Here is a 27,728-nt window from a genome sequence, read left to right on the forward strand (position 1 = left end):
CCACACGGCGGCACTGCAGGACTGTAGAACGTGGTGGATCAAAGGCGGTGTTGCCATATCCACTCTTTTCCCACAGGCTTGCTTTATTTATAAAGGTGCACATGGATAGGGGAAGTAGGTTGCATTTGTGTTTATTTCCAGAATATCTGGACTTGAAAGTGCTTGGTCCCCTACCACAACAAAATATGACTGACCATAAATAGCAGCTGTCAAATGTTTTTTGTTGTTGTGGTTGCTTGTTTTGCTTTCAATGTTTTATACTTAATGTTTTATAAATAATAAAAAAATCTGATAGTATGTCTATACCTCATGTAACTGTTTTCATTTGCAACTAAATAATATAACATAAAACATGTTGTCCATGTTAAACATGTTGTTTAATTAAATTACTGTCATTTGTATTCTCTCTCTGAGCTGAAGAGCTTCACCCCAAATTATAAGTACACACTTTTCCCTTTACCATAGGTAGAATACATAGTTTGATTAGTTCTTTATTCTGATGGTCAGTATTAAAATGCAGCTTTACCTTGTTTAAAGTATATGCTATGCAAGTTCATTGTTCAATACATAGCATCAATTAATCCAAGCAATTTTCTTTGTTATTTCTGTTGAGAGGTTTAGACATTTGTTTTGACCTTGTTTTCCTTCCGCGATCTGGCAACCCTGATCAGAGGGAGTCTGACGTGGCCTTTCCCCCAGTCAACACACACAGTCACAGACTGTTACAAAAACTGAGAAAACACTAAACGAGATATAAAAGATTTTATTAACTGGTGAGACTGTTTGCCAAATTATAAATACGTTTACAGATAGATGTTATAAGTAGCACGTGAACTGAATATAGTTGAGCATCACCATCACACTGAGGGCACAACAATAACTAAAGTTACTGTTTATATATCAGAAATGGTGCCATTAAAGGAAGAAGACAGATGAAATTAACAGTCATTGTGGATGTAACCTAAGATGTTTTGGAAGAAAATGGTAAACATTTTTTTAAATACACCACCAGATGGGGTTCTTTCACAAAATAATTCCACTCCTTTTTATCTTGCTCCAAATTACTAAAGTAGCCTTCATCTCGTAATATGATTAAAACTGTATTAACATAAAAGTTGTATATACTTCCTGTATCGCAAAACTCAACTGGTGTGGCTGTTTTTGTTATAACATAACTGGGAAATACTATTCAAAAAATACATAAAAGTAATTAGCTAACAAAGGTATCTTTTTAAACTACAGGCAAATTACTTTTCTCATTTATATAAAAAATCTTCCCCTAAACGAAGAAATAATTAATTACTTTTCATAAGTAGTTTGTTATAAGTGAGTTGTGAATCACTTTTAAATTATTCAAAATAACGTATGGTTAACAGACATTACCTTTGCTTTATTCAAGTAAAATTGTCCAAAAAGATGATACTGAACATTTATAACTACAGACTACGAGAAGATCATAATGTCATTAACTGAAATAATAAGTCATCTCGTTTCTGATTCAACATGGAAAAAAACCATAGTGGTCATAGTGGTCTTCCTGAAATATGTCCAAGAAAAGCAGTGCAGTGGATAATGCTTGTGTAAAACCCCCTCAAAATGACATGAGATGTTGTCAGGTTCTTGCTGCCACACTTCGTAACAACAGACTAAACTGTTCAGTTGAAGTGTTTCATTGAAGAAATCCCCACAGGAAATTACCACACCTTAAATACAATGGCAGATGATATGAAAGACGATCTTGTAAAAAACCGAATCTAATTCATAGCAATACAATCTTATTTAAATAAGCAGTATATTCATTATCTAATATAATGAGGGTATACACTGGACAAAGTAATCTCTTTGAAGATGCTCAAACTGATGATCATGAAAATTCACATTAAGTTACTCAAAATCTATCACTTTTTATACATAATATGGTAAGGAATAAAAAGCTTGAAGAGAGCTAGCAGATGATGGTTCTTTGGATCTTGTGTTTAGATAAGAGTTATGATGTGCCGTGTTGTTCAGAGCCCTTTAGTCAGCTTCTTGTGACCTTTCACAGTATGATGAAAAGAATGAACTGTGGAGAAACTTTAGTTTAGCTGTACCCGCCCCAGAGATGATGCTGGGTAACATTTCATAATTCATTATGGCATCAGTTCCATCTCATACTTTTTGAGACACATGGAAACCCCAAACATTACAGTAATAAAGGTCAAAACAAATCACTGTCATTATGACAATCTCACACTAGCATATTGAGTACATTTAGACAATTTGGATTGAGAATTGTACGCAAAAAGCATTAAAACTCAAGCATTTTTTTCTTAGCAGTTTAATGGACGTCAATTTCAGGTTCAAATCCAGCTCCTCCTGCAGCTCAGTTGAGCATAAAATTCAGCTCTGGGTAGATGAAAAGACTAAAGCTGCAGACTCTAAAGATCAATTACAGCATTGAAATAACCTCTTGGTATTTGAAGATAATCCTAATGTTAATTCGTGGGTCAAACCAGGACAACATCAAGAGAATAGAGAGAAGGTAAAGATTTACCTCTGCTGGCCAAAAAAAATAAATAGCTGATTGCAGCTGGCTTTAAACTTGCATCTCTTTTTCGAACCATCCAGGTCACTCAGCTAACTGAAACGTACAACAAACAAACCATGATAAATTCTCACAAACATTATATTCAAAAAAGACTTAACACTCATTGTATCATTTATTCCCCAAATCATGGAAAAATACATTAAACGATGCATAAAAATAAATCTTTTGCTTGTTTCTGTTGGTTGTCGGGCATCGGTTATAGGAAGGGTTTTGATGGCTAGTCCTCCAGCAAGATGTCCACCTCCTCCATGGGCACTCTCAGACGCAACTCCTTCTCAGTCATAAGGTCTAAAAACTCTTGCACACGTTCAGGAAACAGCTGCACTGCGTCCATGTACAAGCCCTGTAGATACACACACACACACACAAATTTTAACACTTATTTAGACTCTGAAATTGAAGTGTTAATTGTGCAAACATTTTCACAGTAACCTGCTTCTCATTACCTTGTGTAAGTATAGTAAACCTTACCTTTACCCAGGGCACTGCCTGTAGGGCCTTGTAGAAGATCCCACTGCCCCTCTCTGCATTCCCATCACATACCTGAAGAAAACACACCAGGAATCAGTTCCCACTCTGTACCTGTAGCCATTTCTAAACTGTAATGTGTTTATAACTTTACCATGAAGATCAGATACATCCTCCACAGCAGAGGACAATGGGCCCCATGTTCTGTTGCCGTAGCATTTTCAAACAGACAACGGATACGGTTGCTAAGACCATTATTTGGCAGGGCAGGCAGGGCTTCTCCAGGAAGATGAGACCTTAGGACAAAGATTACATCAGTTACTAAACCATTTCATTGCTAATAAACCAGATTACTGTTAACGTAAATTAATTGGCTCTGCAAAAACCTCAACCAACTGTTCTTCCAGCATGGCTGTCAGGTGACCTGAATGAGATCACTGACTGTAAGAGAATAAAATGCTGCTATAGTGACCTTTACTGCAATGCTGAGAATGCAGCACATTTGTGTCACATTTTGTAATGTATTTTGACACAGTGGCTATGAGATGTTAGACTGAGCTTTGCCAGAAGTGTTTGTACGGTCAAAATTACAAGAATAAAGTCAAAATATTCTGAGAATAAAATCTAAATTACGAGAATAAAGTCATAGCAATTATGAGATTAAAGTTCTAATATTTTAACAGTTTTATTTAATGAAACGAATTCCTCTTTGTAATAAAAAAAAATCACTGATATACATACTAAGCATAAATAAACCCATTACTGTAAGATATGTTGTTTGAATATTGCTATAAAATTAAAAAAACTTTGCTTTATATTAAAAGTACCAAAAGCACAGAGCTTATTGCTATTACTGGGAGGCTGGCGCACAACAAATAATAAATGCATTCGAAAACGTTAAATATTATTTCCAAGCATACTGTGCCTGAGAGTATATGACACATAGTATGATTTCTGCTAATAATCCCACATATATTCAAATCAGATGCCAGGCCAACATATAAAATTTGAATCTCATAATTGCTACAACTTAAATCTTGTAATTCTGACTTTATTATCAAAATATTCCGACTTCAATCTAGTAATCTTAGATTTAAAAAATAAAATAAAAACATTTACGTGGCACTAAATCACTGTCGTAGAAACTAAATGAAATGTAAAGGAACCAACAAACAAAAAAAGAGAGAATAAAGAAAAAGAAGAAAGAAAATTAAAGACCAGTAATTTAAAATTTTAAAAGACCAGTAACACATGTTTTTCCTCACCTCTGAACAGAGTCCAGCATCTGTTTGAGTCGTTGCTCTGCAGTAATGGCAAAAAGATACGGCACAACACTGTCAGTTTTCTTTGCCACACTGTGGAAAAACCTGCGGGCACGGCCTGCGCTGTGATAGCGGTTCTCTGTTTGAATGTAGAGTTGCCATAATGAGGCGCTGGAGGGCAGTAAGGAGAGGGCATCTGTAAGGGCCAGTCTAAGCCGGGAGAGAGGAAACACATTGGTGTTGGCGTGGTGGCGCAGCAGTGCTACATGCTGGACAGCAACAGACTCCCAATCTGCAAAGACCTTGGGTCTCCTCAGAGATCCATCTGTCACTTCTGAATTCAAGTTCCAGGAAATCAGGTTTTGGGTGGCCTGATTGTACACAGCATCAGCTGCATCTATCCCAACAGTGAGGTACTGAAAAAGCCCAAAACATCCAACTAGGCTGGACATTCTGTGGAGTTTCTTTGGAGCTCTAGCATTGGTGCCTGTGCTCTGCTCAGGTGAAAAGCTCAATAGGGCCTGCTCATAGGCCTTTCTGGCCTTCAGGATAGTCACTGGGTTGATTTGGCCAGAGAAAGGTGTATAGGCAGCACCCTCAGCTAATTTAGTGAGAATGTAGACAGCTTTGGACGTGGGGACTGTCCCACTGTTTAAGGCCTGCTCTACCTCTAACTGGGCATAGAGAAAACAGAGATTACAGAGAACAGGATCATTAAGACCTCTAGTCACGCCCATGGCCAAGGCAGTGTCAAATACTTTGCGGGCCTCTTCCAGATTACCCAGAAGCCACTCCAGATGGGCATACTCTCTCCAAAGTGCCAGACTGCCTCTGTTATCTGGCTCTTTTAGCAGTCGCTTCGCTAGCCGTTTACTACGCTTCCCCTGAGACTTCAGTCGCCTTTTATTTCCACTTCGTAAACATCTCAGCACCTACAATTGAAAAGCAAAGGAGCTGGGTGATAAGTAAATAATCACAAAAAATGGTTGCTCTCACAATAACTTTAAAGAAATGTCATATAATATTCATATTATATAAATAGTTATATAATATAGTTACATCATTTTATATAATATCATTAATTTGTATTTAATATTACTGTTGGTGGGATTTGATTAATTATCATGTAAATATTTGCAATATTATTATTAAAATAATGTCACAATGTACTGCTTTTTTTTGCATGAAATATGACCGGTTCAGTTCCCAAGAAATGTATATTTATAGTTTTGCTCACACCCACACAACACACACACACACACACACACACACACACACACACACACACACACACACACAGACCTTTAGTTTCTCATACTGCAGCCAGCAGAGCGTAACAGCAGCTTGATCCTGTGCGGAGATGAGTTGGAGAGTTTGCTGTAGAACGTTCTGGAGAAACTCCTCCCCTGCCTTACACAGCCCTGCCTGCCTCCTGCAGTCCCTCAGAAATGTCATGTGACCCACTGCACAGATCCCAGCCATTGGGAGGTCATAAGAGGTCAGCGGTCGCTCCGGGTCTGGGCCCTCCTCAAGGAAGGTTAGATCGTCCAGTAGAATGTTTGAGGAAGATGTTGTAGAGAACTTCCCTGAAGGTCCAGGCAGACCTAGGAACTGCAGGAATGACAGGATCAACTGTAGCTGAAGATCTGGTCTGTCCACACGAATCAGAGATGGGCCAATATCATCAAACAAGACCTGCATGAAGACAGAAAGAGAGTTCAAGGGGAGGTCTAATGCTATTCCATGCACTCTGACCTATTTACTTTGTTCCCGGCATTTCAATAAATATTTAAGTTGGGCCTACTCATCAGTTTGTCAAACATCGCACCTGCCTATCGGGGTCCTCACAGTCCTCCTCTGATTGGCCCTTGGTTTTATCTGGTCTCCATGGCAACCAGTGGTTTGCCTCTCGGGACGCCTCCACATCCAACCAGATCTTCCACTTAGGCCAGGTCTTGTCTTTGATCTCGGAGTCGTCCTGCTCTTCTTCATCATCATCATCTGTGGGCCACAGAGTTCACTGTAATATTAGCTCTCAGAATCTATAAAAAAAGACTGTGAGTGATATAAGGAATTCAGCATTCAAAACTGTGTTGGTCAACTCCTTGATTTATCTTTATCACATGAAGTCACAAGCATTCCCTATCACCCATATCTGTGTTAAATAGTCAGAAATACCTTTGCACCAAATGCTGAACCACTAGCTATGCTACAGTGCATTGGCAATGATCTACATCTATCTGTGTGTGTGTGTGTGTTTGGTTTGAACACCTGGCTCAGATGGAATCACCCATCCTCCTCTCTCCTGCTGAAGCATCCAAGCCTTCCATCCCCGAGCCCCCCGTTCCCCGACCCTGGGCTCTCCACTGTCCCAAAAAGGCTCAAAAAAATCCACCTGGACACACAAAGATAATAAATATCATGAAAATACAAGTAGAGAAACAAATAAATACAAAAAATACAAAGTTCCCAAACATTTTGACCAATTAAATGTAATTTTTCTTTTTAAGTCATGACAGTAGTCTACAGTCTAGGGACTTTATATTTTATTATTAGTGTGTTTATTTCTTTGAATTATATGCAAGTCTGCACTTTTCTACTTTCTGTATTGGAAGCTTCTGACTATTGGAAGCTAATTCCTTGTGTGCGTTAACACACTTGGCAACAAAGCTCTTTCCGATTACTGGATAAGAATTTAAAACATTTTTTAATCATATTTTCTTTATGAAATATTTAGAGTTAACCATACATACAAAAATCGGTATTTGCTGTAGAAATTTAAATTCAATATTTTAATTTTAACTAACAATCAGTTTCTGATCATATCAAGTTCATAAAAGCATAGGAAAGGGAGCATTTTGACTCTCTAGCACTCCTCAGATCTTGCTCAGCAGAACATGTATGTGGTTGTTGAAAGGGCAGATATTTCTGCTGTTGAAGAAAAAGTTCGTTTTAAAAAGCAACAGTGCATACAAATATGCCACATCAGCAAATCCTGTGACCAAAACAGAGGGTAGAGCAACCACAGTTTCTTATGAACATGCAAACACATCTTTAGATGATTATGCTGTCTTAAAGAAGCTTGATATAAATAGGCAGGTTTTAGGTCAACCTGACCCAGGTTGGGCAGAATGGAATGGAAAAGAATGCAAAAGACATTCATCTGAAGTTTTATGGTGTTGCTTTAAAAGGAAAGAATTATAACTTTTACAGAAGGGTTTTAATGTTCTTCTGTTTGTGTGTGTACCTGTTGTCTAGTGGGCAGGTCCTTCACACTGTCTGGCTTGAAGAAAGTGAAGTCCAGAAGGGCTTGGAAGAGACACACAGCTTTCTCTGTATGACCTGCCTGCCGCAGGAAATGGCACTGTTGTAGAAAGATATCTGGCAGACAAGAGAGAACAGTTAGTTTCATTTGAATTATGATCATATATATGTGTGGGGGGGGGTGCATGCGTAATGAGACTAAATATGAATGAAATTTACCTAAAAACTATACATAGTTGATACTGCACTGCCAGCTCTGAACACAAGAGGGCAGCACAGAGTCACAGAACCATTCAAGGAATAATTTACCCAAAAATGATCTTTTACTCACCCACATTGCTCCAAACCTGTATGTCTTTTAACCCAAGTAACATAGAACAGGTTTAGAACAACACGTGGTTTAGTAAGAGATGAAGAGACTTTATATGTTCTACATGACCAATATCCTGTTCAGCTCATACAGTTGTATGTGTAAATGTGCATCTAAAAAAAATAGTGTATCATGGATAAGGTCATTATTTTTTGTATTTTAATTAAAAAAAAATTTACTTTCTTTTATTCTTGATTCATTGCACACAAGCTGAAATATTTCAAAAGGTTATTTGTTTTAATTCTGATGGTTACGACTTAAAGCTTAGGAAAATAAAAAATTCAGTATCTCAAAATATTTGAATATTCCAATTTGAGCTTGATTAGTTAATTTTGAGTATAAATACTGGGTATCTCTTGGGCTAGTTTAGAACATGCAACCACAATTATGGGAAAGACTACTGACTTGACAGCTGTCCAGAAGACAAGCATCAACACCCTCCACAAGGAGGGTAAGCCACAGAAGGTCATTGCTGAGAGGGCTGGCTGTTCACAGAGTGCTGTATCAGAATATATTCATAGAAAGTTGACTGGAAGGAAAAAGTGTTGTAGAAAAAGTTGCACAAGCAACAGGAATGACCACAGCCGGTGAGAAAAAGCCGATTCAAGAACTTGGGAGAGCTTCACAAGGAGTGGAGTGACATAAAGAGTCACCAAACTTAGACGTCTTCAGGAAAAGGGCTACAGCTGCCACATTCCTAGAACCAAGCCACTCCTGAACCAGAAAAAAACAAAACATCAGAAGCATCTCACCTGGGGTAAGGAGAAAAGGAACTTGACTGTTGCTCAGTTGTCCACAGAATCTATGGGGTTTTGTGAAAAGAAAGATAAGTAACATCTGACAAACAATACAGAGGAGCTGAAGGCTGCTATCAAAGCAACCTGGGCTTCAATAACACCTCATGCAAAAGTCATAACCATCAGAATTAAAACAAAAAACTCAATGAATCTAGGATATAAGAAAGTTTGCTTTTTTGAATTAAATAACAAAAAATAAATATCTTTTCCCGTTTAAAATGACAATGTCACACATTTATGTGCATTTCACTATAGACCTAATAATGAATTCGGCCCAATCTGTGTAAAAATTAATTGTATGAATGAGTGTAAATTTCAGCTCCGTTCAGAAAATGTGGACCAAGGGAGTGATTTTCCAGATACACGCTGCACACTCACCCGATCTATGGAGGAAATTGTTTAATTAGGATAACTGAGAAGCCAGTAATAGACAGCACAGAACAGCGAGTGCCCTGGCTTAAAATCTGATCATTCATCCACACAAACACACACGCACACACACACACACACACACACACACACAATGTCATTTTAGATTTTAACGCCTGTTCATTTCGGCAAATCCCAGGACGGGGAAGCCCAGGACAGTGATGTTTGTGTTCCCACTCACTGTCCGTCTCTTTCTAAACAGACCCACACAAAACACCCTCTAAACTAGCTGACAAACGACATGCCAATCAACTTCAAAAACACCACATCATCACCTTTTACTGTTCCCTGTCAGCCGATCCCTGCCACACACACACACACATACACACACACACACACAAAGGGTGGACAGCCCAAAACATACTCCAAAACATACACTTGCACAAATTTTACATGAGCTGCTTGACTCTACAAATATTTACGCATGTAATCAAAACATGTTTACAGTTTCTACCAACTGCTGTCACAGCAATATGAGGAGAGGGAGAGACAAAACAACCCAGGCTGCAAATTCACATCTAAACAAGTGAAACTCAAACGATGGCAATGCAAAATATGATCTGAGGACACTAGGAGACATTAACAAGAACCTGGAGACAAGGTATCTGGAGAGTCTAAAAGATGCTAAAAACATGATGAGAGTATCTGTATCTATATGACTATCTATATTTGACAAGTATAAAATATTCTATACCTAAGAGGTCTTCCTGGGTGCCTGGAAGTGGAGGGTGAGATACCATGCTGCCATCTTGGACTGCACTGAGCGTGCTTAAACACTTTCCGAACACGCTGTTGACCTTTGACACTGAGAAAGTGCTGAAAAGACTCTGTGTGAAGAGAAGATACTTCTTCCATAAAGGTGCGCTGTTTGGATGGATGAACACTAGTTTCTTCCACTCTTTCTGCAGGGTGGCAGGCTCCCATAGTTCCTTGCAAAGGTGGAGTTTCTTTAGTTTCAGCTCCACGCTGGCAGGGTTACTTTTCACTCCCATGAGTTCTTCCCGAGAGACATCTCTTCATGTCACCCTCATTGTCAGTGTCACCGGCAGCAGAGAATGACCCCGAACCAAAGGCCAGTTCATCCTGATCAGAGACAAAGAGAGAGAAATTAAAGTTAGGTAAGGAAACAATGAAACCGGCACGTTTCTTCTCAGGAGGCCTACCTGGAAGTGTATAAAGTCCAGCCACAGCTGGGTGTCTGTGGGATTCTCCCGTAGCTTCCTGTTAAACTCTTCCACCCGTGCACTCAGAAGGGAGCTGCTGCTGCTCCCTTGAGCCTCAACATCCGGCTGATCTCCCTTGACCTCTGGTTGACCCTTGCCCTCCAGCCATAGAGAGGTTCCACGGTCATAGATGCCCAGTGGATTTACCCATGATACGGGTGCCTGAGTGGAAGAGCCCTGCTCTACACTGCAGGCTGAGAGCTTAATGTAGGATTCAGTGCTGACAGCACTGCCCTCAGAGAGTACAGGCAAAGCAGGCAGATTCAACGGATCTGAACGGAGCAGCTGACGGGTGGAAAGACAGAAATAGCGCTCGGGTTTCTTGTCCACTCGCTTCTTCTCTGGGCCTCCATCGTTCCAGTTCACAGCTTGCATCCTGAAGTCAAGCCCCAGGCATGAGCATCCCTTCCTCTTATACCTGAAAAGCAGAAGTTGTTAACATAAGTGTCATGAAACATATTGAATCTGGGAAGAACAAATGAGCTTTTCCCAGTGCAGAAAATATGACAAATCTTTTTGGATTCCATCTGGGCCTACTGACAGATGAAGGACAACGTAAAAACAGCAGTTGGCAGGTGTCTGAGTCAGGATGAGATAAATTGAGAAAGTGAAGGAAAGGGATCGAAGATGAGGGACTTGTATCCTCTTTAGTGCAGCACTTGTCCTTCTCAAGAAAAGAGTTCTGTGATGCACCTCTGTACACTTATTCTGTTCACACTCTTCACGCATGATACCAATCAGCTTTAGAGTCGTGTGTATGGGGACTTCTGTGTCAGAGGGGGATGTCAGGAGAGAGGGACAGTGAGAGAGAATCTGAGAATTGATCGTGGTCTCTTAAGTTATAGATGGCAACTCTGACACCAGTTTAAAGCTGATAGAAGCCATCACTTTAGCCTGCAGTGCCAGAACATTGGAGTAAATAAGACTCAGAACGACGCTTATGGAAAGCAGGGGTACGGAACTTTAACTACAGCTGCAAGCTGACATCACATCATTTAAATGTTTTAGAAAAAAAACATCAGTGCTTTCAAGTCAGCAAATTAAGTTTTAAGCTTTGATTTTGCATAAAATAAATGAGTCATAAGAACCATAAGAACATCCTTTTCCATACCCACTGTAAACACTTGCCTGGAAGTTTCAAATGAGCCCGAATTACTTTGGTTTAGGTGTGTTTATTAAGGATTACAGCTAAACTCTCAGGCAAACATTTTAAAAGTGAGTGCGTTCAACCTGATAACTATCAAAACATGCATCTTAACAGACATGCATATTAACAGATTACCAGTAAAGGTGTTTACATATAAACAGCGAAACATTCTATTCATTAGGATATGGACATAGAATCTAGTGTTGTTGTCAGTGTTAAGTAAGTTTCATTCATAGTATTTCCCCTAATTCTTTATAAAATTTGATACTGCTTAATAGCCTTTAAGCGAACTTAACTGTAATATACCAGTTTGACATAGGATAAAACTTAAAAGATTTGTGTTGATAAAAATACTCCTTCACCTTGCTCATTTTCAGAGTAGACATTTCAGATTTTTTAAATGTAAAATTAGCAATACAGTAATTTAAACATAGCTTTTGTAAGAATATTAAAGGGGTCATATGATGCAACTTCGATTTTTCCTCTCTCTTTGGATTGTTACAAGCTCTTTGTGCATAAAGAAGATCTGTAAATTTGCAAAGACTATAGTCTCAAATCCAAAGAGATATTATTTATCAAAGTTAAGACTCTGCCACGCCCCCTAAACGTCTCATTCAAACACGCCCCCAAATGTCTACGTCACTGTGTGGTAATATTTGCGTAATGCCACCCAAATGTTGACGCAAAGAAAGAAGGTGTGGTTTCAGTAACCGCAGTTAGTGTTGAAGCAGCCATGTCAGGGAGATGCTGTGTGTATCTAGGTGAAAGCAAAAGCACTTTATTTGGCCTTCTGAAAGTAGATGTATTTAAGATTACTTACAACAGAACAGCAACGCATTTTACCATTTCGTGAACCTAGGAGAGAAAGTAATTCTAAATTTTGCTACGAAAATCTGGCATAGAGGACCTACATTAATGTACAATATTTGAAAAATACGTTTTTTTTTTTTTTTTACATTAAAGACTGTTACCATATTCTGTTAAACCAAAACACCTAATAATGATCTTTAAAAAAGCATCATATGACCCCTTTAAGTAAAAAATAGAATCTTTTGACATTCTATAGCATAAACAAGTATTTCCAATGTCAACAAGCAGCAGTAATATTGTTCAACCGACTAGTCTCTATATCTTTTTGGCAAATGTCACACTTTTTTCTGAGTAAAAAGTACACAAGTATTATCTACTAAACAAAAATGTAAATCTGAATGTTAATCATTGGATAAATTGCAATTGTAGATTAAAAAAGAAGCACATAAAAAAAAACTGAACCTGTGTGTGCCAAATGGAAGAAAAAAGTACTTCTGGAGTTGGGATGCAAAAAATTTCATGTGGATTTCAAAGGGTTTCTGCAAACAGAAGCTGGGGTTATAAAAGCAGCTGAAAGAGACACATGGAGACAATATGCACTGCAGCTCTCTCGTGCTCTCCTGCATTATGGAGCGTCTGGCACCTGCTGCTACTGCTGGGACTGGCTGACCTTCACAGAGCCAAACAGAAAAAATGAAAGAGGAGAGCATCTGTCTGTGAGACTGACAGACAGACAGACACACAGAGATACTGAGTAAAGTTACCTTGCTATGTCTCCCCGATAAAGGGATTTATATTCCCAGTTGGCACGGTCAGCTCTTCTGTCAATACAGAAGGGGGAGTCAGAGGGGGTCTGGAGGTCATCCAGCCACATAAAGGTCTCGCTCACCCGAACTTGAGCTTCCTCTCTGCAGCCAAGAAGATGAAAGACAAGGACATAAAAAACAACCCACACCATTATCCAAAAATCCAGGGTTAAAAGTTTCTTAAATAAAAAGTCTAAAATTATGGTTGATGTTTTGTACATTTCAATGTTCTTAAACAATGCAAGTAACAATGCAAAGAACTCGCAAATCTTTTGCATTCCCCCAAATGAACCAATTCACTCAAAAACTGAAATTACATGCCACAAAAAGACTAGTTGTGCTTTAATTGCTTTAGCTGTGTAAAAAATAACTGCGTTATCATTCTGCTAAATTTCTACTTTAATGTTTAGTGGAAGAAAGAGAGTCATACAGATTGAAAAAGCATGAGGATGAGTACATAATAACAGAATTTTCACTTTTGGGTGAACTGTCCCTTTAAGAGATTAAATGCGTGAAGCCTTTTAAGTCTGATATAGATGTAAGTGGGTACAAAGATCAGAGACTGACTGTAGATCAATGTACCGTGGGATTTTTCTATGAACACACCTGTCAGCATCCTTTTTCAGCAGGTCGCTGGGGTAAACTGTGTCTGATTCAGATCCACTGCTCTCCGAGTTATCTCTGCTCTTCTTCTTCTTCTGTTTTTTCTTCTTTTCTTTCTTTCTCTTCTTCGATCTGCCATGGCTATCTTCTCTCTCTTTATGCTTCTGCTCTCTGCACAGACATAGAAAAGCAAGTTCACGGTGTCCTCTGATAAACAGGCACTCTGTAGAAGTATATCTTTTACAGTCAAGCTAATATTTTAATGTGTATAAATATGTATATGTGTAAATATTTATAAAACTGGGTCCTGCATTTCAAGCCTGGTCTAGAACATGCATAATAGTCCTATATTAATGTACTTGCATTTTTAATTAGGATTATTAAAATAGCCTTTAAAAGACACATTTATGATTAATTTACTTGTACATGATATTTCAATGTTACTTAATACACTTTAATATTGGAAGGACAATGAAACATTTAACTTATTAGCTTCAGTTTTGGTTGAAGTCCATGCATATCTTCTTATTTTATATATATTTAAATTAAATTAAAATTAAATTAAATTTATACATTTAGCAGACGCTTTTATCCAAAGCGACTTACAGTGCATTCAGACTATCAATTTTTACCTATCATGTGTTCCCGGGGAATCGAACCCCCAACCTTGCGCTTGATACAACAATGCTCTACCAATTGAGCTACAGGAAAACTATATAAAAAAAAATAAAAAAAATTCACACAAGATTTAGCTTGAAATCCAGATCCCATTTTGCAACCTATTAGGTAAGTTTTTTAAGCACATTAAGTTCCACAGATGATAAAGATAATTTATTGAGTAAATAACTAGACTGTGCTTCAAAAGATCAGATGACCTTATGCCTGCTGGTTCTTCTGCCTCTGCTTGCGCTCTCTCTGTGGCCCGCTGGTGAGTCTTCAAAGCATCTTCTTTGTTGAAGCTCTGATTACTCAGCCATTCCAAATCTGCTGGAGCTGAGAGATGAAAATTCAGTCAAATCAAATTAGCTATGCTGGCCTCTTAAGAACTGATAAACCAGTCAGTTAAGACAGACAGTCTGTCTAAATGAAGTAAAATCTCAGAGGAGTGCAACTGATGTGATTTGCACACAAAAACACAACTGTCCATTAAAGAGGGTTGAATCCCTTAAGCAGTGAGAAGGACAGAAGCGTGATTCTGTTACTCTGTGGACAGCCTGGGAAGGAGCCAGACGCATTGCTGACCTGGCCGATATTCTTCACAAATCCCCTATGGCAGCAGAAGTTTTCTGCATGCAAGAGTAGTGTGTTCTTTTCTACTGTACTCAACGTGTGAACGGTCCTTACCCAATAATTTTATATTGATTAGTTGGGATCTGTGTCTTCATCTACTTTATTAAGTGGTCAAAGATGGGATCCACTCAAACAGAACGGCTGACTGATTACACTGCGATGAACTGCAGCCAAATCCAAGGTCCAGTATTTGGCCTACAAAATCATTTGAGATCGCAGAATATTTGCTAATTATTCATCAGTGCTTATAAGCATCACTCCAACTTTTGCTCACTTTGAACAAACAAAATTTAACTTTCCAGTGTTACTTGTCACACATGTTTGCGTATGGACATAAAGACAATTTTCATACACAGGCAAAACCGTTTTCAGAAAAAGCAAAAAACTAGTGAACCAACGTGTAATGCAGCTGCACACAGATACAGTAAACCATGAAGCAGTTATAATAATAATCAGCACAACTGTTAGGCTTCGTTTTCAAGTGCACCTGGCCTGATCCTGTATGAAACTCCGAACGCAGAGAGAGCTTACCTCTATCCCCAGTAGAGCTGTTATTGCCTGACAGTTCAGCGCAGGACGGGAAAAGAGCCATGTTACTTCCCACAGCTCAAAACAGACGCGCGCCGCTTACGTCATCCGCCTGCGACCTGGAAAGAAAGCAAGCAGTGACGAAATGACTCATTTCTGCAAATCGGTTCTTTCGAACAGTTTGTCCTAAAGAGCCAGTTCGAGAAATCATTCAGCAGTTAATTTGTGTCCTGATATAATTACAACACAAAAACAGTTATTTAGAACCTAAATATAATTTACAGTAACAAAATTAGCAAAGTTAATCTTCTACCTCCAAAAAAGTTCAAGCATTTTTAAACAAACTCTTCTGCGTGTTGATAAAAATATCACACAGGTCAAGTTATAAATATATTTCCCAGTTCGTTTACTTTTTAATATTCATGATGTTATAGTTAAGCAGCATTTCCCCATTAAATCATCCAAAAGCTGGTATCATCAACCAGTACGTCACGAATCGGATGCTCGACTGTTGATTCGATCAACTCTCAAACTGACTCGGTTCACTGTGTGAGAGAATCGTAATTCAAAGTATTTGACACACAAAAAATGACCAGTTTATGAACATGCATTGTTAGGACCGCTGAGGGAAAATAGTTGGGGAAATGGTGAATTAAAAAAAATGTCCCTGGTGAATAAGATATTTTAAGCAATTTTATTGCACGGTAGATTAAGAACAAACTCAATAATAGTAAGTTAACGTTACTTGTTTTGCAAAACTTTACTGCGTACATTTAACAAAAAGTTGATCCTAACAAGTGAAATTAATTCATCATCATCATCACCATGATATATTTATTTATTTCTGTTCCAGAGACCCTCATTTCACCCTGATTGAAATGTTAATTTATTTTTAACGACTGTGTCCAATTCGCTTTATAAAACTTAGACTTACAGAGCACAGTATTCAGTGCTTACCATTGCTTTCTATAAAACTTAGTTAAACCTTAACGTTATGGATGTGAAGGAGTCTCATGGTGAGGCTATAATATGAGATCTGGTCCCGGAGCGAAACTGAATCAACCCCGTCCTGATAACCGAAGGGCTTGTTGACCCGCCGGTTCCAGTGCTGCGTGATCCGGGATACACTGAGAGCAACGGCTTGACGCATTGCAGGTCTAACGTAACCAATCAGAGACGCTGTTACAGTCACGAGCGGATTGCAGGTCTCATCTGGCCAATCATAAAATCAGTGACATGCCGAGCCGAAATCTCCCTGGCGTCAACAAAGACCGAGGACTTGATGCAAAAAGTAATATTCCGACGAAAGAAAATAGTGCCTTTTAGAGAAGTATTCCCTCAAGATGTAAAGTGTTCCTATACTATTTTTAGTACCCTAAAAAATATTATACTGGATGTCGATTTGTCCATAATATATATATATATATATATATATATATATATATATATATATATATATATATATATATATATATATATATATATATATATATATATATATATATATATATATATATATATATATATATATATGTGTGTGTGTGTGTGTGTGTGTGTGTTTGTGTTTGTGTGTGTTATCTTGTTTGTAGATAATGTTATTTCAATTAATAACTGACTTTTTAATTTGTCTCCTACATTCCTTGAATGATTAATGTTTATGTTTATTATTATTGTTATTATTATTATTATTATTATACTTTTCTTTCTGTAAATTTTGCCATAATATTGTCACATATGAAAATCAGTTTTGCTTTTCACTTCGTTTTAATAATCTTATCAAGCCCCTAAATGTATAAATGTATATTGGATAAATTTACTTTAGATTTTAGTCAGACCAACTTCTGTGTGTTTCTAAAAAACTTTTTACAGAACATATTAATTGGTCATTCACGGGAAGAATTAGAAGTAGGCTATGATTTTAAATGATCTCATGTTTTTATCTGTAAAATATATTTGTATGGTTTTCCTACAGCAGTAAAGTGAAAATTAAATACTGGACTGGTCAGTTTATTTATTTATTCAGTGCAGGTGCGTGCGTATGACGTTAATATTATTTACTTATTTTTTAAAATTACATATTAAATACACATTGCTAATCTGCATTGCTTTCTCATATATTTAAATTATTTAAAAGAAAATTCCAATTAGGGCACTAAACTTGCGTTATTAATAAATAATATTATTATTAATAATATAAAAAAATGTACATATTATATTAAGTACATATTATACATGTGCATATTACATTGTATTTATTATACAGAATATTTCGCGATTTGCCTATATCTTTCATAAATAAACACTTTTGGGTTATTATGATAAGTAGGTGGGCGGGGCTTATGACTGCTCTATGCGGAAGTGAGTGATAGGGATCCAGTTCGGCGGAGTAATACAGCATTGTATATAGTACCGGATCACCTTCAATACTCTACGAGCGACAGTCGCACGTTGGAGCTTTAATTGAGAGCGGAGCCTCGCTGCGGTCTAGCGTAGATTGACAAACCTAGTTCACCCTCCATCATCAGATATGGTGCGTATCGTCTTTTATCATACACTACTCATTTATGAACATGTGCTCATGTTTTATGTATTTAACGCATTGCAGTTAATATAGAGACATGACAAATCCACCCGCCTGAAGACTGCGTTTGCTCTCGTGCAGCAGCGAATTTGATTTCATATGCATGAAAAACAGTTCTGAGTGTCATTTCACTTCGCAAACGATGGTTGCATCATGTTTATTATTTTGAACGTGTTGCAGTATTATTGATGTCATAGTGCGGCAGGAAATGTGACATAGGCGTTTTATTATAATGTGATGTGCTAGACAGCAGCAGACATGATCAGTTCACGCGGTCTATTAAATAAGAACACATTGTGTTGCCTTTTTAATTGATATGTTTGAGACAACATTTGCTTTGCTTTAGCGAATGATTTTGCTATAAGTTAGACCTCATTGACAGCTACTGTACAAAATCAGGCCAGTCTGAATAAAGAGTAAAGAAAGACCTTAAATAAATGATTTACCTAGAAAATATAAATTCTGTCATCATTCACTCACTTTTTTCCTTACCTGGAAAGCAAACCGACATGTTAGACAGAATGACAGCCGCAGTCACCATTCACTTTTAATTGTATGGAAAAAGATGCAATAAAAGTAAACGGTGACTGGGGCTGTCCGACTCCCTTTGGGTTTCACATAAAAAAAAACATTGAATAAAAACAAAAACAGAAGTTCAGTGTTTGATTTAAATGTTTCTCGAAGTGTTCAGTGTAGTGAAATGATGAGATTTTAAGCAGCTGACATGTGGGTTGTGTTGGCTGTGAAGCATTATTACACGTAGTCTAGATATGACCATGTTATTTATCTTCGCTTCTCTTTTATTAGGTTTATTTAAAATTAGCATTTGCATAACTGTCAGATCTTTCAAAAGTAAGTAGGATTATGACCATAAGTTGGCTTTATTTATTGGTTTAGGTTGGCACAAACATATTTGATCCATTCTGGGCTTTATTGACTTGTGGTGGAAGTAACAGGTCTGTTTGTTATCCAGGCTGTGGGCTTGAAAGTTTTTCCTCCTAAAAGCTTGAAACAGAGCTCATTAATTGTACAGCTGGATTCCCAATGAGAAAATAAACAAACCTTTGTTTAAATGGTGCATTTTAGCTCAAGAAAGCAAACATTGTTCGTGAAGCATGGAAAGAATGTCCTGAGTGAGTTCAACAAAGTCAATACCGACTCAGTGAGTCCATACAAACGCTTCTGATTCCGCTTTTCCACAGCACCATGCCAAAAGGCTCAGTATAAATAATTTTTTATGGATATTATTTAAGCCTGTGCTAGTTCTGTGGTGAACTAGTTGCTGGAGTGGCTAGTCGTTGTGCGAGGTGTCTGTTTCCTCCCTTCTTCAGGACCGTCTTGGCCACAGTGTAGTAAATGCAGCTCTAGTTTCGTTTTTTTTTTCACCCATCATGTAGAACGTAGATCATGTACTTTCTTCACATGGGCCTTTCTGGAAGCTTCTCTGAAATGACAGTCATGCTAAACTGCACAACAATAACTTCATAATTATTTAAGCGAGAATTTATTGGGTAACCTGGTAGCTGAAATGGCCAGATTAGCCATGGGCGAATGGCTATTTCAGGGCTTGCTGTCTCCCCTGTACACCGTTGGTTTGGTTCACAAGGAAGCTGCCTTCACAGTTGTGGTCATGAGTTTATATTCAGCCATCTTCCTGTCTTAGGTGCTAAGTTGTGGGTAGTACATTGGTGTTCATTTTGTGAAGAAAGACAGTTACTGGAAGTAGACTCAATAGAGTGTTTGCATCTGTCAGCATGATGGTTAAGGGGCCTAGGGGACTCCCTGTTAACATAGTGTGAATGTGGAAATACCACATTCATTATCGTACATTGAGCGTCCCAAGGACCAGGCCAGCCTTCTCTCAGCTGCTCTTGCCACTTGGTGAGTCCTAAATCAAGGCCAGATTCCAGGCAACATTGAGCAGCATTTCAGATCCAGGCCAAATTCCTGGCAGTGGTGTGTGATGTTTGAAGCCTCACTGGATGGCCTGGAATGTTTCCAGTAGAGGTACAGGATCCTGTTCTCCCCCATCAGCTGGAGAGAATAAAAAAAATCCTTTATGGACAGGGTCCATGGGGAATCTGCAGATGGTGCATTTTCCACATTGATTTTGTTAGGGGAAAGAAGCTGAAATGTTTATTAATTTAGATAATGTTACAGATTTCCATTTTGGTTTTTAAGTCAGTTTGATTCGATTTGTTTCAACATGATTTCAGTTCTGATTCACTTTTACTCTGATTACCTAACTTGGACGTATTTTAAATATAATGTCCATTTGTCTTTCTAACTATACTGTAAATTATACAGGGCAGTCGCAAAGCGATTCAGAACAGCAACTACTCATTCACTAAAAAAGTCACCATGAAATTCAAATGGACAATTCTAATTTCCTATTTAAAGAAATTGCATTGTTTATAAATAATTTAGCCATGCACATTATTTAATAAAATAAGGTGAGTTTTAATCCCCCCTCCATCCAACTGTGACTACATGAAACTGGGATAATAACCAGGAAAAGAAAATAACTAGGGACTTGAATAAGGGTAAAAGCATGTCTTCATATTAAGGTAAAATTTGAAGGGATTTACGGACAGCATGCTAATTGGAACAACGTGCCGAGATGCCTTACACATCAGGATAGTCATAATAGGGCAGAAAGGGACCTTTGTTACTCTCCAGATCATATTTTGTTCTTACCTGGATTTGAACTCTGCCTTTATGCTAGCAGCCCGGATCCTTAACCCTCAGGCTTACAGGACCCCTAGTGAGACACAGGCAGAGAAAAATACATTTGATCAGAAGAACAGTTGAGACTGGTGAGATAATGCATCCGTGCAGGGAAAGGTAAAACCTGCCATTGTGTTCACAGATGGAGGAAAGGTGTTTGCACAATTAGCAGAGAAGCAGTGTCACTCAGATGATCAAAATATAACGATATAAACGCAAACCCACGTTGGCTGTAAATTGAGATGACCGCAGGAGCAGGTAGAGTGATGGGGCGTTTGATTTAGCTGTCATTCTGTGTACCTGCCAGTCTACCTCCGAATACATCCCACTTTGCTTGAGTGACCTGATGGGTCACCCATTTGACTAATTTCAAATAATTGAAGCGATCCCTGACCCTCAGCTTTGTAACTGTAGTGAGCTGCTGATGTTAAGCTTCTCAAAAATCAGCCTAATATCTTGCTGAGCGATATCCAATGCGGCCTGGGAGGTTGGTACACTAACACTGGTCTCAAGGGTCAGGTGAGCTCTCATGGGTATAGCCTGATCAGCCAGACTCGCCATTATGTGCTTCAGGTAACCTCTACTCACAAAGACCAGAATGCCTTCAAAGAGACCTGTCATCTACCCTGAGGAGGACCCCGTGTCATTATCCGTGGTCTACGATCTCCTCGACCAGCAACAGTTCTTTTATAAAGAGCTGATCGAGCTACAGGAGAAAAACTACAACTCCTTCCTGCAGATGCTGGTGGACTCCACCAACAGCCGCACTGACAGCGTGGTGCGAGTCGAGATGTTCAGGATTTGAAGAAACATCAAGCGGGCTGAGTGCCTGGCAGAAGGTCTGGTGAAGGTCCGAGAAGTGGTGGATGGCCTGACCTCGCTGAGGTCAAACCCGGGAAAGCACCAGTTAAAATGGAAAAGCATGATGTAAAGAAGAGTGATGGCTGGGGCAATGAACCCAAGGTGAAGAGACTGGTGGCTGATCTGACCGATATTCAGTTTGATGGGATAAAGGTTACTTTATCAAGAATTGCCCTTCTTTAGTGTTCCTTTGAATATATTTAGCGGTTTTCATATTGTGGTCTTTAAGGGACATTCATTCACCATTAGTTTATGATTTGGATGTGGTATTTTGTCTTGTTTACTGGCATTGATTAGTTAATTGGCTTCTATTGAGTTTTCAAGAAGAAGCTTTGAGTGTCAGGAAGATAAAGCAGATGGAGCAGATGTAGTAGATGTTTTTGCTTTTTAATAAAACTTTATGAAGAGCATTGAGTGTGGTAGTTTATTTTGTATATTCATGTGATGGTAAAGCTCTTTTACTCTTATTTATTGGTTTGATCTTGATTTTGTAACTATTGTTTTCTTCATGACATGGCGTCTGTCCCATTAGGGTTTGCTCAGTTTGTAAAGTGCTTGGCACAATAAAACAATGTTTATGACCCTTGTTTACTCATCGCTTTTTCCCTCTCCATTTCCAGGCTGACCAACTCACCGAGGAGCAAATTGCTGGTAAGCCAATCTGTGTGTGTTTCTGGTGTAAACATGCCCTGAATTAACTTCATTGTCAAGGGTGAATGTCACCTAACCACTTATTCAGCTAGATGATTCAGGAAAACCGATCCTGTGAAAGTTAAGTTTCATATATGTCAGGTTTTTTTATACAATTTTGATGTGTTTCCACACAGAGTTTAAGGAGGCGTTCTCCTTGTTTGATAAGGATGGTGATGGTACCATTACAACCAAAGAACTGGGCACAGTGATGCGCTCGCTCGGGCAGAACCCCACGGAGGCTGAACTGCAGGACATGATCAACGAGGTGGATGCTGATGGTGAGTTGGATTTAGTTCCCATTTCAGAAATGAAGAAACCGTGATGCTCTCTATCAGGAAACACGTCATACAGTATACTAGGGTTAAGGTTAGGAATTAGTCTTTGTTTCAGTGTGGTGTAGGCAGTCAACTCTGTGATTCAAATGACCAATGAAATCTTTGGAATCCGCTGCAGGGTGGGTTTGTGCTTAACTGCTTTTGGGGGAAGGGGGGAACGTCATAGATGACATAACTGACACTCCTGTTTATTTAATTTTTTATTTAATATTCTGACATACTGATTATTTATTTTGCGCTACGAGTCATTTTTGTAGGTCAGACAGCAGAAAAGCCAGTTGAAAAATAGCAGGTAATAAAGATCTCATGAAACCCATTACAGTGTTTCCACTACATTCATTCTGCTGTGGCAGGACTAAAAATCATCCATGGCTGCAGCTTCACAGTGTCACCACTCACATCATTTGTAGTCGAGGAACTCACAGTAGCGATGGGAAGTTCGGATCATTTTACTGACATTTTGTTAATTTCAACAGAATATAATTAAAATGTTACATGTTATTATCCAAATCCCCCAACAAATCTATTTATGCAAACATTGATCACATTACATAACTATAATCCAACCAAAACCAAATTATAATAAACCGAAATGATGAATACATTGCTTAGCTGGCTGAGCAATCTGTTAGTTCACCTCACCTCCCGAGTCTTGGGGTGGTTTGTTCTTTTGTCACATCACATCCCCCTGTGTTAACCGAAAGTTATGTAGTCTTTACAGGAAACAAATTATTAGTTCATTTGTTCAAGTCACGTGACAGCCCCATAAGCATAAGGCGTTGCAGTCTGTACCGGAAAAGACTCTTGAGTCTTCAGGTCCGAGATGTTCGTTCTTTTGTGACCTCTTCCTGGATCAGTATCTTGTAATGTTGTGTTACATTTAGAAATGATCAAAGTGATTTTCCCCCGCAATACAGATAAAGTTTAAAACATTAACCAACTCTTTATTACCAAATTCAGGGTTATAAAAAAAAAGAACCATCACAGGAATTCACAATTTATAGATCGTAAGAAATAAGCTATAAAGCTCAGATAAAATAGTATACCACAAAACCTTACGTACCTTTAAGAGTAAAGAAACGAATGACATGCTTGTTTGAAAGGAAGTTTGGGAATTATCATCTTATTTCTGTATCCATTGCTGCTGTCACCATTCAAAACTATTATCTTAATTATTATTATGCAGTCTTTGCTCGGACTTGAAGACTCGGAAGATGAACTAATAATTTCTCTCTCCAGTACAGACTGGATAGCCTCTGGTCTATGTGGCTGCATGTGATGAACAAACGACTCTTACCCGAAAGACTCGGGAGGTAAACTAATCATTTCTGTTTCCTGTACAGAACCTACTGGAGGTTGCGCATGTTTGGTCATTATGAACTGAGCAAATCCCTTGCTGAGAGAACTTGTTGCTCCTGAGTCATATTAAAGATTTGTACTAAATGAACCAACATTCAGTAACAACCCATCACTCATGGGGTCTATGGGATTGACTTCCTTTTGGAGCCAGTCTCTAGCAGCCAGTCGATAAATTGCAGTTTAAGTCACTTCCATGTTGGATTCAAGAGAGAGACTGAAAGGTTGGTGCTTATTCTAGAGCAGGACCTGAATTTAGGCGCAGGAATTGTAGTATTGCTCATAATTCAACTCATTCCTGCAGAATCTGCTTCAATAACTCAATGACAGAATGTATTGTGCTTGTTACTTATCCTTTTTTTTGTTGTTGTTAAAATAAATTAAATTCTGAGTCTGAGTGCATGTGATTCTTGGGTAGAGAGATTTAGCCACAAGGGGGAAGGGGTGTGATCAATGGGAAATAGTTCTGCCACCACAGCTGAAAAAAAGTCCTAGAGGAAACCCAGCTTTACATAATCTACTTTGGCAATGGTGGCCATGGAATCAAGAGAGTGTTTGTGAAGAGCTCCATCGAGAAGAACATGCAATGTAAAGAAAACCACACACACACACACATTTATATGCAAGCACGTGTCTACATCCACATTGTCAGTTTACATACGCTGTGTGAGCCCTCTGGGAATGGCTGTAGTGATCATTTTCACACACGCATGCACACAGGAGGATGTCATATTTGTCCCGTGTAATGGAAATATCCCACCTCAGCTTGGTTAACCTCAAGAGAATAAAACACATTTCGGCTTGAGAAACCCAGAACCTTCAACATGCCTTGTTTGGAATAAATTTAGAAATGAAAAATGTGATCAATATTAACGTTCTGCACTGTTTTGTCTAAATTAAACATGAAAGTCTAAAAGCTAAAATGAGTCATTTAAAATGCTACAAGTAAATTTCAGTCATTGCAACATTTAAAGCATGAAAAATGCATATTCATTTTGAGGTAGCTAAAGATTACCATTTAACTTTTATCATTTTACTAGTGTTTTAAATAAAAACTCTACTGTTGATACATTGTGTCCCTAATTTGATTTGTTTAATCTCACAATATAAGAAAATAAACAATAATTCCTGTGACCTTTCTCATAGTTTAAGTCATTCTGGAGAGTGTTTGCTATGACTCTCAACTAGGACTAATTCACTTTACCTAGATGTCACTCAAACACACTAAATATGTGCTATTAGACCTCATTATAATTATGCCCTATGGACTCCCCTGCTTTCATCCTGAACTCCAGGGTACTTTATCCGAGTTTTCCAAACATCCCGGCCCATTTCCATTTATTCTTTCTCTGTCCCTTCCAGGTAATGGAACCATCGACTTTCCCGAGTTTCTGACAATGATGGCACGGAAAATGAAAGACACAGACAGTGAGGAGGAGATCCGCGAGGCTTTCCGAGTGTTTGACAAGGTCAGTGCTGAAAAGAGGGCATGGTGGTAAGATGGTGTGTTTGCTTTCATGGAAAGAGTGAGGAGGCAAGGAAAAACAAAGCAACCCTTGGAAAACTAAATAAGCCCTTGTTCCACGTGAAGCTGCAGCTGGTTTGAAGGCATTCACAGTCACTTCCACAGTCAGACATCTCTCCCTACAAGTTTACTAGGACATTTGATTGTCAAATATTTAGGAAAAAGCATCATTGAACTGCTTCCCTTTGTTGAATGTTACCACTGCTGCCCCTTTTATCTGCATTATGCTTCCACAATACGTTGTTACACTTTTAAAATCACCTACTTTGGATTTAGTGGTTTAATATATTTTAATGGCATGACACAGCTGACTTATTGATCCTGTCTGTGTCTGAAAGGATGGGAACGGCTACATCAGCGCAGCAGAGCTTCGCCACGTCATGACAAACCTGGGTGAGAAGCTAACGGATGAAGAGGTGGACGAAATGATCAGAGAAGCTGACATCGACGGCGACGGTCAGGTCAATTACGAAGGTACGACGCAGCTGTGTGCTGAGATTACCTGGAAAGGGTCGCCGTTTTATGCAGATTAAACATTACTTTTATAAATTGCCACTTCAATTACATTAATGTAGCTTGGATTTGGATAATTTGCCTGCATATACAAAAATGGAGAATAATTTAAAAGAGCAGCTTGCAAACTAGTGGATTTTGTGCTCATGTTGTGATCATGAGCCTCGTGTCTGAAGTGTCCATCTCTCTTTCTGTCCACAGAATTTGTACAAATGATGACGGCAAAGTGAAGCTCTTCTGTTCTCTCCTGACCTCTTTAGAAGACAAAAAAAAAAAATCAGTCAAATGTTTTACTTACCTCTTACGCAAAAATATTCATTTATTCATACTGTTTCTGTATAGAAAATACTGAATGTTATAAAAGGAAAATGTCCATATATAGAAAAAAATATATATATAATAAAACAAACAAAAAAAAAGACATAAATGACCTGCATGTACTGGTTAATGGTCCTGTTCCCAAAGAACTGCTTAGACGTCTACAAAATGATCAATCAATTAATCCTGATATCAAACCTTCAGAAACTAAAGTAAAAGCATCTGGTGAACTGCTTAACTGGTTCCATTTGCTAGTGGCAATGTTTGGGCTGGCCATTCGTCTTCTACTTCCTGTTTCTGTTCTACATGCATGCAGCTTGAGTTCAGAGCCGCTATTGAGGCGGAAACCTCAGCGATGTCTGTGGGAGCGTTCTGGGGGTGAATCTAAAAGAGGTTTGAATATCGTTTGGCGGTGGTGGGCGGGTTTTTCGGAATCTGCATAGAGGACGAATGAATGGGACCTTTGCAGTTTGCTTCAATAACTTAATAAAGAGATATTTCTAAGAAAAATGAGCAGTTAAGAGATTTTAAACTGTGTTTGGCATGTCAGGATATTTGGCGTTTTGTTTCTTTGTGCATTGTGCCCAATAGCAGGGGCATTTAGCGGGAGGGAGTGGCTTGGGAGTTTAAGGGTGTGACCTTTCACCTTACGTGGAAGTGTTTTTCGGGTAAGGGCAATGGTGACTGTATCATAAATGTGTGTATCTTTAGTTTTTCCTCTGGGCTCTGACCGTGAGCATGTTGATTTTTCTCTGGAGAGCGCAAAAGAGGGCTTTGGCCGCCAGGGGTTTGTTTCGACTGCCCACCTTCAGTTCTGTTTATGTTCATTCCAAGTTGTACATGCTTGTCTTTTGATTTTTTTTCCAATAAAAGAACATGAACTCGAAGCTCTCAACCTTGTTTGTCCTTTTTGTCATCCTCTACAGAAACATTTAGGGAAGCTTTTGCAGCCAACCTACAGAAATCACCATGGCAACCACTCTCTTTCTGTATGTCTCTGTATATATGTGTGTGTCATGTTGTGTGAGCGCTGATCCATCCGAGCGCAGGCTTGAGCGCGTCGGTCTTTGGGGATTTTAGGGGTTGCCTGGCAACTTGGATCTATGGCTCTGGTGGTTGAGGGGGATATCAAACACCATGTGGGAGCTGGAGAAGAGACTCTGGAGAAATGGAGTGTGTGTGTGTGTGTGTGTGTGAGAGAGAGAGCGAGAGAGAGAGAGACTACAGCTGATTGG

At 38.7% G+C, this 27,728-nt stretch overlaps 2 protein-coding genes across 2 annotated transcripts; one reads left to right on the forward strand and one right to left on the reverse strand.

The window, feature by feature from the left end:
- Window positions 1–2,680: 2,680 nt before the first annotated feature.
- Window positions 2,681–16,676, reverse strand: LOC113095977 (protein NRDE2 homolog). The gene is given in 16 exon segments (XM_026261347.1): window positions 2,681–2,930; window positions 3,059–3,130; window positions 3,210–3,351; window positions 4,321–5,249; window positions 5,620–6,012; window positions 6,146–6,318; window positions 6,589–6,712; window positions 7,565–7,698; window positions 9,872–10,188; window positions 10,190–10,260; window positions 10,341–10,818; window positions 13,122–13,265; window positions 13,770–13,937; window positions 14,642–14,759; window positions 15,588–15,703; window positions 16,542–16,676. Coding segments are annotated over 15 exon segments (3,450 nt in total). The 5' UTR covers window positions 15,649–15,703; window positions 16,542–16,676; the 3' UTR covers window positions 2,681–2,804.
- A 1,300-nt stretch (window positions 16,677–17,976) lies between these two features.
- Window positions 17,977–27,380, forward strand: calm1a (calmodulin 1a). Its single transcript, XM_026261343.1, has 6 exons — window positions 17,977–18,114; window positions 22,374–22,404; window positions 22,581–22,724; window positions 25,500–25,606; window positions 26,001–26,136; window positions 26,377–27,380. Exons 1-6 carry the CDS (start codon window positions 18,112–18,114, stop codon window positions 26,403–26,405), a joined length of 450 nt encoding a protein of 149 aa, XP_026117128.1. The 5' UTR covers window positions 17,977–18,111; the 3' UTR covers window positions 26,406–27,380.
- The last annotated feature ends 348 nt before the right edge of the window (window positions 27,381–27,728 follow it).

This window comes from Carassius auratus, unplaced genomic scaffold (genome assembly GCF_003368295.1).
Source record: "Carassius auratus strain Wakin unplaced genomic scaffold, ASM336829v1 scaf_tig00215828, whole genome shotgun sequence".
NCBI classification, from domain to species: Eukaryota; Metazoa; Chordata; class Actinopteri; order Cypriniformes; family Cyprinidae; genus Carassius; species Carassius auratus.

Excerpts from the sequence above, each read along its gene's own strand:
- calm1a (XM_026261343.1), top strand. Across the intron at positions 25,607-26,000 it reads CTTTCCGAGTGTTTGACAAG|GATGGGAACGGCTACATCAG; the intron begins GTCAGTGCTGAA and ends TGTGTCTGAAAG. Across the intron at positions 26,137-26,376 it reads CGGTCAGGTCAATTACGAAG|AATTTGTACAAATGATGACG; the intron begins GTACGACGCAGC and ends TTCTGTCCACAG.